Source organism: Xenopus tropicalis, chromosome 2, assembly GCF_000004195.4.
Source record: "Xenopus tropicalis strain Nigerian chromosome 2, UCB_Xtro_10.0, whole genome shotgun sequence".
Lineage (NCBI taxonomy): Eukaryota > Metazoa > Chordata > Amphibia > Anura > Pipidae > Xenopus > Xenopus tropicalis.
In genome coordinates this window covers 77631343-77644981 of record NC_030678.2, presented here as the reverse complement: position 1 = coordinate 77644981, position 13639 = coordinate 77631343, and the positions used below count along the sequence as shown (strand labels likewise).

At 37.5% G+C, this 13639-nt stretch overlaps 1 protein-coding gene across 7 annotated transcripts in view; it reads right to left on the bottom strand.

The window, feature by feature from the left end:
- rps6ka1 (ribosomal protein S6 kinase A1) overlaps positions 1-13639 on the bottom strand; it is a 79173-nt gene that overhangs the window by 20778 nt on the left and 44756 nt on the right. For 2 of the 7 annotated variants that reach the window (XM_031895666.1, XM_012956411.3), the window contains 4 exons: positions 9217-9267; positions 7662-7778; positions 7321-7402; positions 2507-2587 (listed from right to left, as the gene is read on the bottom strand). In XM_031895666.1, the coding sequence (XP_031751526.1) occupies positions 2507-2587; positions 7321-7402; positions 7662-7778; positions 9217-9267 (331 nt within the window). 7 annotated transcript variants of the gene reach the window in all.

Below are 13639 nucleotides of genomic sequence, written 5' to 3'. Positions count from 1 at the left end.
TGTTGTAGAATAACAGGATATTATAAGTCCCTGAGGCATTCCATGACTGTATAAAAGCTCAAGGACAAAGGCTGAGCTCATTTATAAAGGGCAGTTAGGACATAATCAACCACAACAATGATTTTTTTGCTAATATACAGCACTAATTTGAAAGTTTAGTTAGCTTCACCAATCTTAACCCCCTTTCCTTTATAAACAGGGCAATTTGTTCAGAACTCCCCATCTACCTTTGAACAAACAAATCCCTCCTTTCTCTAAGCAGCAGCCTTTGAGCAACTCATTATTAGGGGCTTTTCAATGGACAGGTAATTATGTTTAATTTGCTCCTTTGAAGTTATTTGGGATCAGGAGATGGCAGGAAGTACAATTAGCTTCATATTCTGTTTAGTGACAGAAATAACAGAAACCATAAATATTTCTGAATCAAAAAATAGGCAAAAAGTATGTTCAGCACAAGCCCTATTCACTGAACTTATGTTGAAAAGTGATGTGTACTGTCCCTTTAGGAGAACTCGACTTGCTACGGCAGTCTTTGTTATCGTTGCCCTGAATTTATAATTAAGATCATCCAGTTGCAAGAGTTTGATTGATTGAGAAAGATCATTGAATCTTTGCAAAATATTTCTCACTTTCCACTGGGAGAAAATAGCCAGTAATCTTTCCAAATACTGACAGATATCCACAGGCCATTTGTTAATAGGCAGCACTAAGATATTACTATTAAGCCTCTATGGTTTTCCAAGAAAACTACAGAGGCTCTTGAGCCCTCAAATACATGTATAGAGCATAACAGATCATATTTCTGCACTGGTTTAGGTATTCATATATGACTCTACAGCACTCCACATTACATACTATATGCTCCAGGTGGTCATATTGGGTCAAGCTTGAGAGTAGGAGGCATGAAATTTAAATTTGACCACAAATCCCATACTCACTGTAAGTCTTGAAATTTGGGTGCTGCACATTGCAATAAACAAGGGAGAATAACTACTGCATCTGAAATGCCACCTGCTTATTCTTTGGCTAGAAGTCTATTTATCATGCATCACTATACATCTGAGCAGAAAAAGGAACTAAAGCAGCACTTTTTTTATACTGGGGAAATCTTCAGCTTATATTTCCTGATCACCAGGGTTACATACAGTAGTTATTTTGAAAAAGAAAGTTCAAGGTTTCAACAAAAGTTCATGGAGCTTGCTTCCTTTTATAAACAGGGTGGTTACAATAAGCAAATCAATTAGCGCGTAACCACCTTAATAGTCTATAAAACTCAAATTATGAGGTTAGTCTAGACTTTGTAGAAAAATCTATTTTTTGTATTTTCTATAGGCCGAGGCCAAAGTGCTTACTAAATCATGTTTGTTCACCATAAATGAACAGACAAGTGTTATTTGCCTATATGCATGTATGACCAAACCACTCAATAGCAGTAAGCTTGCCTATAAAGCAACACAGTGTACTATACATAAAAAATTAGTGCAGACAATTGCAAAACATACAAATTCCAGAAAATGCATTGGTGAAAACCACTGCACCACCTGGTGACTGCATCTTCCTACAGAAAAGTTATAAGAGCTATGTTGTCATTACCTATTTGGTATTGCTTAATTAACTAAAAAAACCTAACTCCAGAAATACATATGCTGAGCAGGCATGCGAAAAGCAGCAAATCCAGGATTTTGACAAATTCCAGCACTTTTCGCAGGACTCAGATTTCTCTGGATCCCGAATACCTAACTGAACTGAATATGAACTGTTATGTTATAATATGATATATTCTATTAATAGTCATTTTAACACGCTGGACAACTAAAGGTGAAATATTTTGGATCATACCATTTTTAAAGATTTTGTTCAAATTTCAAATTGCAATATAAGGCTTTATATTAAATTTGGTACAGGTATTCAGCTGAAAGTGTAGCTTTTTTTTTTTTTTTTTTTTTTTTACACAGACATAACTGATTACACAGATTTAAAGGAAAACTATCGCCTTTTGTAAACTGATGGGTTGTTGGGCTATAAGCCCCTTAGCTTTCCAAAGAATCTATGCACCACATACTAAGAAAGCAGAAACTTGATAAAGGGCCCAAAAATGTTGCCCTTTTCCTGTATATGCATGGTCTAAAATAAAAAAAAAACAAAACCTATATTTCGGTGTGCTCCTGGGTTTCTTTGTGCATTATACCTGACCTAAATAACAGGCAAGGGTCTTCCAGTATTCACACCTGGCACCTACACAAAGTTGAGCTCTCCAATTCTGCGTACTATAGAAAGCAGGGGGACTTCAGGTCCCAGAACCCATCACTTCACAATGGAACAAAGTACAATATACTGTAAGCCTAACAAAAGGTACACAAAAAGTAGACAAAAACTACAAACTTAGCTTTCAGGACAAATAGATAATGTAAAATTTTCAGAACTTTATTTGGATGATAATATTTGTTTAAGCATAATTCTGTCAGAAAGATATAAGGCTGTTTGCTCTATATGCATTCACACTTACCATAGTGTAACCTTACAACAAAAGGATGGTGCACATCAGCTAGGATGTCTCGCTCCATCTTAGTTCTAACCCGGTCACGCACTGGGAAAAAAAACATGCAATTATAAAAGATAAAATAAACAACAAAACCGTTCATGTACATATGAAACATTTCAATAAGACAAGATTTATTATATGAATATTTTATAACACACCATAGGTCTAAACACTCAGCAGTTATGCTTACACTATTAGATTATGGTCATAAATACATGTGTAGGGGTAAAAGTTATGTGCTATAAAGTCTATTTGTAATGTAGATTATGTTGCAGTCATGAATTACTCGATAAGTGTTGCCACCGTGGTGTATACTCATGACAAGACAGGTTTAATCCCATTTTTGGCACAAGAACGGACTGTAGTAGAAATATGCTGCTTTAAATTGCTATTTTTTAAGAACTTATTCAAAGTTCAACAAAGCCCTACACATTTTGTACCCCATGTGGGCACTTAATCAATGGCAAATGTAACACACTAAGTGCCCACATGGGGTACAAAATGTGATATTGTGGTTATTCCCTTAAACTGAAGGTCTGGGGCTTGTGGACCTGAACCCATGTTTTCATGGGGTAAGTTTTATCAAAAATGGGTTTAAACCTGTCTTGTCAAGTTTCAAGTCTATTGTCATATACAAATAACAATGAAGCATCATTACTGTAATGAAATTACACCATTTGAGTATACACCACGGTGGCAACACTTATCGAGTAATTCATGACTACAACATAATCTACCTTTATAGCACATAACTTTTAACCCTACACATGTATTTATGACCATGATTTATGTGGAAATACGCTTCTGGACTTAAAGTCTGTAACATTTGCCACTGATTAATTTCTACATAATGGGAAACTGGGCAGTAAATCAAAGACAACCATTTCAGTTTTCCTTTAACGGTCATACACACAATACACATACAGCCTACAATTATGCCAGCAACATATATCTCTCTCCAGTGTCAGAATGTGGCCCACCAGAGAACTTTACCCCAGGGGCCCACCGGCCACTTCAACCCCCCCAACCCCACCCCCCCCTTTGTACATCATGTCTCAAGTATATTGCATGGGGTTAAAGTCAAAATTTGGAGTCCAAAAATGCATTGAGCATGGTGCCTTTGCCACATACTTTAGTCATAGTTACCCAGACATAAATTAAGATCACTGCAGAAAATAATTTATGATCACATAACTCTAGACCTGCATGCTTCCATGCTGCTTGCACTGTTGAGTCAAAGACATTTATGTCTGTTCCTCTATCACTCCTTAGATCCTCATCTCTTCCCTTAAAGATGCCAGTGTGTTTCGATGCGAAAATGGTTTTGTTCCCGAACACAGTTGTCAGGCCCGGCGGGGCCCAGCAGGGTGAAGGATAGGTGAGCAGGTGGCTAGAGCCTATCACTGTGGCATGAATTCACCAGGGCCCAGCAGGGTGCTGGGCGGGTGGGGGCCAGAAAGGACAATTTTGTGGATGAGGGGGAAAGATAAATGCGTTCAGTTTTTTGTCTTGAGCACTAGCTTATTTAAGGAAAAACACAAAAGAACAGTTGCAGTTTTTCATGGAAAGAGTTTTTCATGAAAAGTTACACACATGCAAGAAACACATTATTCCATGTATTTTCAATGAGCCTGGAAATTTTAATCAAACAGCAAAAAAGAAGTTATTTGTTCTATAATATACAGTTTTTAGTTGCTGAATTTTGTTCATGCGGTTTTCATATTTTTCTTTCTTTAAAAAATTGTGAATTTGTGACAATTATACAGCCCTCTCTCTATAAGAGACTATTCAGACAATGTTAATATTTTGTAATCAAGGGGCAGATATATCAAAAAGTGAGTTTAGAGCTTAATACATAAAAACTCACATTCTGTTCCTTCTTATGGGATTTTTTGAAGCCTTTTTTATCAAAGGGTAAAACTTAGAACTCACCATTTGATAAATACCCCCAACTGTTATACTTAATTAAAATGGTAAAGTAGTTTTTGTTTTAGAATAAACTATAGGTATTATGGAATGTTGGAAACCATTGCCTTTGTTAGCAATACCCACATTATAATGCCCCAAAGTTATTCTCAGTTTGAGATTTTTACTGTCAAAGCTTTTTCTACTGCTCTGTATAAGTCCTGAGGGACCATGAAGCAATTTTTGCTTTATAATTGGGTACTTGCATACCCTTAAGTTATTGTAAGAGCCCAAAATATATTTATGCCAGTGTATTTTTAGCAATACAAGAAGTTAACTACTTAAATAATAAGAAATATGAGAAACCAAAGGTTTGTCAAACTTGTTGTTACTAATTCAGAGGTTAAAAGAGAAAAAGGATTAATCAGTAATTATAAAATCGCTCAGACTCTGGGTTTATGCTCCCTTCAGCTGAAAAATGCATTGGCTGGGTAATATTTAAGTGAGCAATGAGGTGCCATCTTGTTGACTCCCCAAGAATTTCTCTTGCATCTGGTCTGAGCTATACACATGGCCTGATGATCATGAGCATGATCATAATGTATACACTTAAAGCCAAAACTCTTTTGCTCTATGGTGCATTTGCACAGCTCAGGGAAGAAGCAAAGACCCCAGGGGCTGAAAACATTATGGCAACTAGTAGTTAGGCAGGTTATATATAGGCATTATGGTTGAACTTGATGGACGTATGTCTTTTTTCAACCCAACTTACTATGTAATGCAGTGATTACAAGAACAGTGCCCAAGGTCAGCTGCTATAGTATAGTGGACCCTAGCTAACAGCTGCTGGATTTTTAAAACAGAGAGCTCTTCAACAAATACCTCATTTTTATTTATTTATTTTTAAAAAGCACATTTTCTCTGAGCACCACTGTCTGCCAAGTTATTTTAAAGGCCAATTAGGCCTTTTGGATCATTGGTAGATATTTTTGGACTGGCTCTTAAAAAGCTGCAGGCCTTCCAAAAAAACGTACTATTAGTCTGTGACTCTCTGTAAAGTCTGACATTTCATAAATTTACTGCAGAGTAGATTCCTACCAGGAAATGTCTTACACTTATGGACTTTCTATTTTGAATAGTCCAGTATGGTGCAAATAGTTCCAAAACTGTTGAGGATGTACATGTAGGTGGGTTGCATGCCCAGAACAGCAATATAGACTATGGCAAACGCCAGAGAGGCTGCTGTAAGTTGCAATAGATAGACACTAATTTACTAGGCCTGTGGGTGGCTCTGTGTACCAGGGCCTATTTTGAATCCCAGTCCACACATGGTGGTTTGTCTCCTGTTTAACGCGATGACTGGTAACTGGATAGAAGGCCTAATGTATAACGACTATGTTAAATCTACAGCTGCATGTTGTACTTTTTATGTAATGTATCGTTGCAGCATTCTGGAAAATTTCATGCTTCCTACTTTGTGAAAACCGTTTACCATAAAACAAGATAAGAAAGAGTTTGCTCAGGGCTGTGTGCAGGAACTGCATAGAGCCCTGACGTCAACCTAATAAACGTGGGTTGAACTGGGACACCAGCTCTGAGCCAGGCCTGATCTCCCCAAATCCGTGCCCAACTACACTAAGAGAAGAGTAGAGGCTTTTGTAATAGCAAAGGGTGGACCAAATTCATAGTAATATCTTTGGTATGGGATTGTGATGTGGGATTGGCATGTGTCCAAAAAATGTTTAAGTACTTCCAAAGCAGGGAGAAGGTGCTTTGAATGGGAATCTATACCCCTGATTGCAAGTGTCTACAAATAGAGATCATATAAAACAGCCCATAGTTTAAATATTGTTTTCATGAGTTTGTACAAGGTCCTTGTGCTTACCTACAAACCGAGGGCATGCTACATGAGCACAAAGAATATCACAAAACTGGGATTCAAGTGTAATACTTACTGAAATTTTTACTGTATATACCAATTGTTAATTAATATGAAAGAAACTATGGATGTTCTATTTACTCAGATTCCTATACTTTCTAGAAGGCAGCCGTAATATACAGCAATATATAAACTGCTTCTGTCATCCCACAGATGTAATGGTGTCTGATTTGGCATATATTCATTTATTTATATAGCACCAACATATTCTCCCAGCCCTTTACGGAAACTATGCATCGTTCACGTCAAGCATTCAATTAACCTGCCTGTATGTTTTCGGAATACAATATATTCCAACAAAATTATTCTAAACTCTAACGTTTGATATAACCAATCAATTAATTCTGCAGCTACATTTTAAAACATTTTTGAAACAGCTACATTTAAATTATAGTGTGCATAGGTACTACCTTAAACAGTAAAGTAACACATATCAATAACACTTTAGAAAGTTTCCCGACATATTCTAATCTGTTAAAAGTAACACGCATCATCATCATCAATTTATATTCTCCCCCATCCAGCTCATGTTTTTTATCATGGTTACTGCAACAACATATGTCTTAGGTATGAGGCAACAGAGCATCCAGTCTATTGAGTATTTAGACAAGCCGGTGCCTGCAGTAGCCATGGCTGTGGGGCTAGGAAATGGACAGGTCAGCACTATTGAAATATATTTTAAAATTATACTATTTGTATCTAATGATTAATTTTGATTATTTCAAAGAAACTTAAAAAGTATTGTCCTTTTTTTATTTAAAATCTGATTGATAAAATTAAAGGGAAGGAGAAAAGAGTCATCTCAAAATACGTTTTAAAAAATCTTAACAGAATTATGGCAAATTAAGGTAAATTAGAAAAACAGCTATTAAAAAAAACAAAAACTATAAATCCCCCACATTTCTAGATAAAAGGCTAAGTCAGAGCTCCTAACCTTTCAATGTGGCCTTTTTCAGCACTTTCATGGCATAGAGCTGGTTGGCGTCAGGTGGAGTTATTTTTCGGACCAGGAAAACCTGCATAGTTCAGAATATATAAATATGTAAGCAATGCATAGTTACACTGTTGATGTTTTGGCTGAGTAGGAAGTGTTAGATGGTATATACAGGCAGGATGTTTATTCAAAGAAAGACAAAGAAGACAAAAAAAAATAAAAAAATTATATATATATTGGTGTGCATATGCCAGGAGATTCAATGCAGAGACCATATGACAGATTGCAGAGAAAAAAAAAGGCTAGAATCATTGAAGATTATATCATTATAAAGTAGGTACCTTCCCAAAAGAGCCCTGTCCTAACACTTTGAGAAGAACAAAATGTGACTGATCGGCCTTCTCAGAACCTTCTTTCACATGGTGAGTGATCGGAATTTCTTTAACCACCACCTCATCCTAAAAGTAAACAGAAAGAGCAAGATAAATAGCAATACTACTGGGTTATACCAGTACACTACTGCACAATAAGCACATTTTTATTACATGCAAAGAACTGTTCTAGAGAAACAAGGCAATGAATCACTTGACAAAATTTAGATTGAATAATTAAACTATCAAAATGTTATCCATTCTACATCCATAAGTCTTCGAAGAAGCTTCAAGAGTCAGTGGATTACAAAAAAGAAATAAGGGTATGTATAGAATAACTGTTTGTATGAATAAATATGTATAGAATAAATAAATCTTAAGTAACATCTACCCATATATGTTCTAGCACATTTCAGAAACATTTAAGTAGAAACTGAGTGGCCACAAACACTGTTATTTGTGAGAGAAGCATTAAAAGCATCACACACTGTCATTCTCTCACAAACACAGGAAGTGGTTATAGACATCATCTTAGCAACTAAGCTTCTGCATATCGACAGAACATCTTTTTACTAGTCTTACTAAACCAAATATAAAAACTTTTAGCAATTTCAAAAAAAACCCCAACTACTGACCACCTGCTCAGGGACTTGTAAGGGACGGCATTGAGCTTTGTGCCGTTGCTTCTTCTGTACAAACAGTGAAAAGACTGTCCATAATCCAGATATTCTGAACTCTTTCTCCATGGAGCCCAGTTTCCGCATTGAGAGACAAGACTGCAAAGGTGCTGGTCAAACATGAAGTCCTGCATCACATCTTGTGTACCTTCAAGAGGGCTCAGCTTATCAGCTTAAATCATATTGGCAGAAATGAAAGCAGCTTGCTGAAAACCCAATTATAGAAATAAACTTCCTGCACCTCACAGAAACTGTAAAACGGCATAAACCAATAGGGCTGTCACCTACAGCACAGAACATCCACCCACATAGTCTGTACTGTGGGGGTGTTTCTTATGCACCAAACCACCAACCCCTCATGTTACCAGTGATATCTTAAAGTGTTAAGTATATCCTACACTAAAACTAAACTAGTTGATAAGTTGATAAGCTTATATAGGCTATTCAATGGAGGGGTTTAATGTGAATAGCTACTGTTTCACTTTTATGTACTTATTCTAGAGAATAAGCAGAATGAAATAACAACTCCAGTTGGAACAAAAGATATGTTCAAGATAGGCATGTCCAATATGTTCAAGATATTGTTTTTGATTTTAAACATACAAACCCACGTAACATTGCTTTGTATGAATTCAGAGGCATTACATGTTTTCCATGGTAGAACATTATGCAGCAGTAACAAGATGCCTACACTACAAACAAAAAATTAATATAGTCTTATTTTTACTCTGCAGTTTTGCTGTTTGTAGGTTCAAAACGAAACAACACACTTCCTCTTTTTGTCACCCTATAATTATAATGCATTATTAAAGAACAGTCGTGCGGGTGTCCACAGCCCACCTTCATACCTTGTACAAAAGGAAAAACTCTCTCTCTATCCAGGATATTTCTGGCTTTACCTGTCACAGGGAAAGAGGAGAGATTGTATAGGATGCAATGTGAATAAAACACAGTAAGGAGGAGGGGGGGGTCTCATTCTTTCATGGAATTAGGAAAACTTGCTGCACTTCAATGTTTTTCCAGCACTACTGGCAGAAATAGATTTGTCCCATACCCACGTATACACATTAAATAAAATAAAAACAGAAGCAGCATGCACTTTAAAGTGTTATCTTGTTAGTAATCACAGCATTAAGATTAGATACTGGTGCTGTTAAGTAGCGACAAAAAGTACTGTCAATATGACAAGAACTATCCGTTTCATTAACTTGTCTATTCTTAACTAATAAAACAGTGACAATTTTTTTTTTTTTTTAAATGTTCTTCTAAAAGTCTTAGCAGAAACTCAGGCTAAAGTCAGTATAAAGCATAAATGTCACTGAAATGTCAGAACTCTGTCATCACCTCCCCTACTTGCCTCTTTTATCCTGGTCTTGGTTCGGAAAATCTGCCTCAACATTTTCTCCCTGATCTGTAAAGCATTTCTGTCCACCCCACAGACTTGGGACACTACTGCATCTTGTGCATTTACGTCTGCCTATAACAGTTGGGAGTTTCTTAAGCAAGAAGGAAGAAAACATGAAAAGAAAGAAAGAGGAAATCTTGCAATTTCCCTCACAAAAGCAGAAACCACAATATTGTGAGTTGCCATTAAGAAGCGTGAAAGATTGGACAGTAATATAGGAAACAACTAACCAAACTTTAGTTTGCAAAAGTACATTGTCAAGGGGCTTTTAAAGTGAAAATAACCTTTTTTTCATATTTTCCCTTTTACACTTCTTTATAAAATGTTCAGGAAACATAAGCATATGCTATTCTGCCCACACTTTTTGATCAGATGATTCGTTCTTATTCATCTGAGTGGGATCTGATACACTGTTTCGCATAACAGCAACCACTTAACTCCTCCTGTGAAACAGCAAACTCTGTCCACCAAAAAATAAATAAATCATGCAATTCTTTGCAGCTTTTGCTTGCTGCCCTTCTCAGATTTGAATGAATGAATAAACAAATAAAAAAAACAAAAAATCTAAATCTAGTTGTTTCACATCTACATTGCAATAGAATATACTGAAGAATAATGCAATACTACAAATATATCACATATATAACATTTAATCAGCACCGGACTGAAAGTAAGTTACACAATAACATTCCAGGGCTGAAGCCTGCTCAGTATCATAACGACACAGCATGGAAGAAAATTACCAGTGGCCAAATATTAGTGAGCTATGTCAAACGTACAACCCAAAAACAGAGAGGCAGAAAAAAAAAAAAACATAAGGAAACTGCAGTAATCAGAGCAAATATGGCATTGGTTTACAATATCTTTATTAGGACTAAACTGGTTCACCACTAAATGCAGCATTTAGAAAATAAATACATTGCAAGTCTTTAAAAGCAGAAAATTAAACATGTTAAGAGGGTTGTGAACACAGCATTATTTTGCATCATAAAAGCAAGTAACATATCAAGATATATGAACTATTTTCAATTATTTTAAATCTAGTACTTATAAATGCATTTGCTTTTAAAAGCAGTATCTGTCTAGTCTTTACTATCCTTCATTTTGGTCCTTGCACACAGGTTTACCTCAAGCCGTGGTGTCCACTTGCTCTTAAACTTTGCTGGACAGCTCTGCGCTTCATAGGTTAAAGGAGACATATAGGATAAATGAAAAAACCTCTAATCTTGTAGGCAATTATGAATAATATATGGTTCTCGTTTCCCTTTGGTCTAAAATTAATACTATCTGTAAAAATGGCCCCTTTATTGAAGCTCCCTATAGATATTCTCAGGTTCCTGTGTGTTTCAAATTAGGGGTGGGTGTGTCCTAACAGTCCCTGTCAGAATCACAGTAGGAGGGAGATAGCCAATCACAGCCCTGCAGCAACACAAGCAAAGACAGGCTTCAGATCCTGATCAGGTCAGCCTAGCTGCAGATTGGTCTACAGTGCAGCATGCTGAGTGCTGCTAGCCCCCCTGCACAGCCTGGAAAAGGAGGCAGCAGGAAATGGCACAGATGGGCAGAGCTAGTGGGGTTTTTGGAGACATTTTCAGTAAAATGTAAGAAACACTACTTTTTAAAGCACATTCTTTTTATTTTAAGATGAGTACAATTAATTGCCACAATAATGTTTTTCACCCAATATGTCCCATTTAATGTGATGGAAGGGAGGAGTGAATTGATTAAGTATGTAAGTATGTATGTATATCTTTATTTATAAAGCGCTACTTATGTACGCAGCGCTGTACAGTAGAATACAGTAATACAAACAGGGGGTTAAAGATAAATACAAAGTACAACAATAAATACAAATAAATACAAGGTACAGTTGCAATAAGAGTCAGAAACAAGATGAACGAGGTCCCTGCCCCGTAGAGCTTACAATCTATATGGGAGGGGTAACTAACAGACACAAATGGGCAAATGTAAGTGCTGTAGGTCACAGTGGGTGACACTACAATATAAGTGCCAGTTCCCAGATCAGGTGCTGGGTGAGTGCTCCAAAAGGTAGTCTTTAAGTTTAGATTTAAAAAGACTGAGGGAGGATTCTCTCCGGAGGAAATCGGGGAGGGCATTCCAAATGTAAGGGGCAGCAAGGCAGAAAGGTTTAAGGCGGGAAACAGCAGTAGTAGTGGGGGGCTCAACCAAACGGTTGCTCGGCCAGGAACGTACGGAGACACAAGGGAAGAGATGTAGTGAGGGGCAGAGGAATGGAGGGCTTTGAAGGTTAAGAGAAGGAGTTTGTACACTATTCTTTGTTTAATAGGAAGCCACGATAAGGCCTTTAGCAGGGGAAGGGCCTGAACTCTCCTGGATGAGAGGAGGAGAATTCTGGCAGCGGTGTTTAATATAGACTGTAGGGGGGAAAGATGGGAGTTAGGGAGGCCGGTTAGCAGCAGGTTACAGTAGTCAAGTCGGGATAGGATGAGCGCGTGCATGAGCAGCCTAGCTGTTACAGTAGAAAGAAAGGGACGGATTTTGGCAATATTGCGTAAGAAAAAGTGACAGGTTTTGACAGTGGTGTTAGTATGGTCAGAGAAGGAGAGACTGGAGTCAAAGATCACCCCCAAGCAACGCATGGAATTGACAGGGTTGATGAGGGTGCCTTCAATAGAGATAGAAAAGGGGGGAGTAGGACCAGGCTTAGGCGGAAAGATCAATCATTGCTTAACCAAAGGGGCACTAGTTCTTATCAAGAAAAGTACCCATCTTTTGAAGTCTCAGATGGTTTGAGTACAATTGGTGGGTAAACTTGTACTGCATCAATGTCTGGCTTGTATGATATCAATTTGAGTGATATTATATTTCTGTACAGTTTATCTCTGGTCTCCACCCAGTGCGGAATACAAGGTCACCCTGATCTATTGGTACTGGAAGGGCTTGCCAGGCCATCCTTGCAGGCTTTTTTGCCCAAAGTTTACTCTCTGGAATATCTTCTTGGGAACCCAAACCAGTGACTTGTGCCACTAGTACAGTACTTTACGTAAGTATATCATCAGTTTAGGTAGGTATATTATCTTATGTAAGTTTACTTGCCCCCACAATGTGACGGGGAGCTTGGACCAGTTGTCGTAGTTTTAAACCAAGCAATGTTGGGCTGTAAGTTATCACTGTTAAATGGGGGGTGATATTATTTAACATGTATTTATAAAATCCCAACATATTATGCAGCATTGTATAGTAAATGGGTTTATACACTGGACACAAAGAATTACATACAAAGCAACCAATAACCAATACAAGTGGTAAAGAGGTCCCTGCCCAAAAGAGCTTACAGTCTATAAGGAGTAGGGGCAGACCCACAAACTGTAGGAATGGGCAAGATCAGATTTACAATTGGAAACATTTTTTTTACACCAGCACACCCATACCTCCTCCAGAGAATTACTACTTGGTGCACAGCCTAGAGAGTCGGCACTCTCCACACAATCCAGTCAAAATATTTCAGCCAGCACGACAAGTAAAGTGCAAGCAGGACTTAGCCCCTGCGTGTTTATTCAAAAAGCAACGTTTCGGGGGCGTACCCTCGATGCCTGATGAAGGGGTATGCCCCCGAAACGTTGCTTTTTGAATGAACACGCAGGGGCTAAGCCCTGCTTGCCCTTTACTTGTTGTGCTGGCTGAAATATTTTGACAAGATCAGAATTAAGCAAGGCAAGAGATGTTGTATAGGGTATTGCATTTAAAAGCACACTGAAGTTATGCTAAGTGAGGAAAAACTTCTCTAAATCAATGTGTTTGTAGAGATCCTTTAAAGGCAGAAAGATTGGGAGAAAGTTGGACAGACCATAAGAGTGAATTGCAAGGGGTGCAGCCCTTGCAAA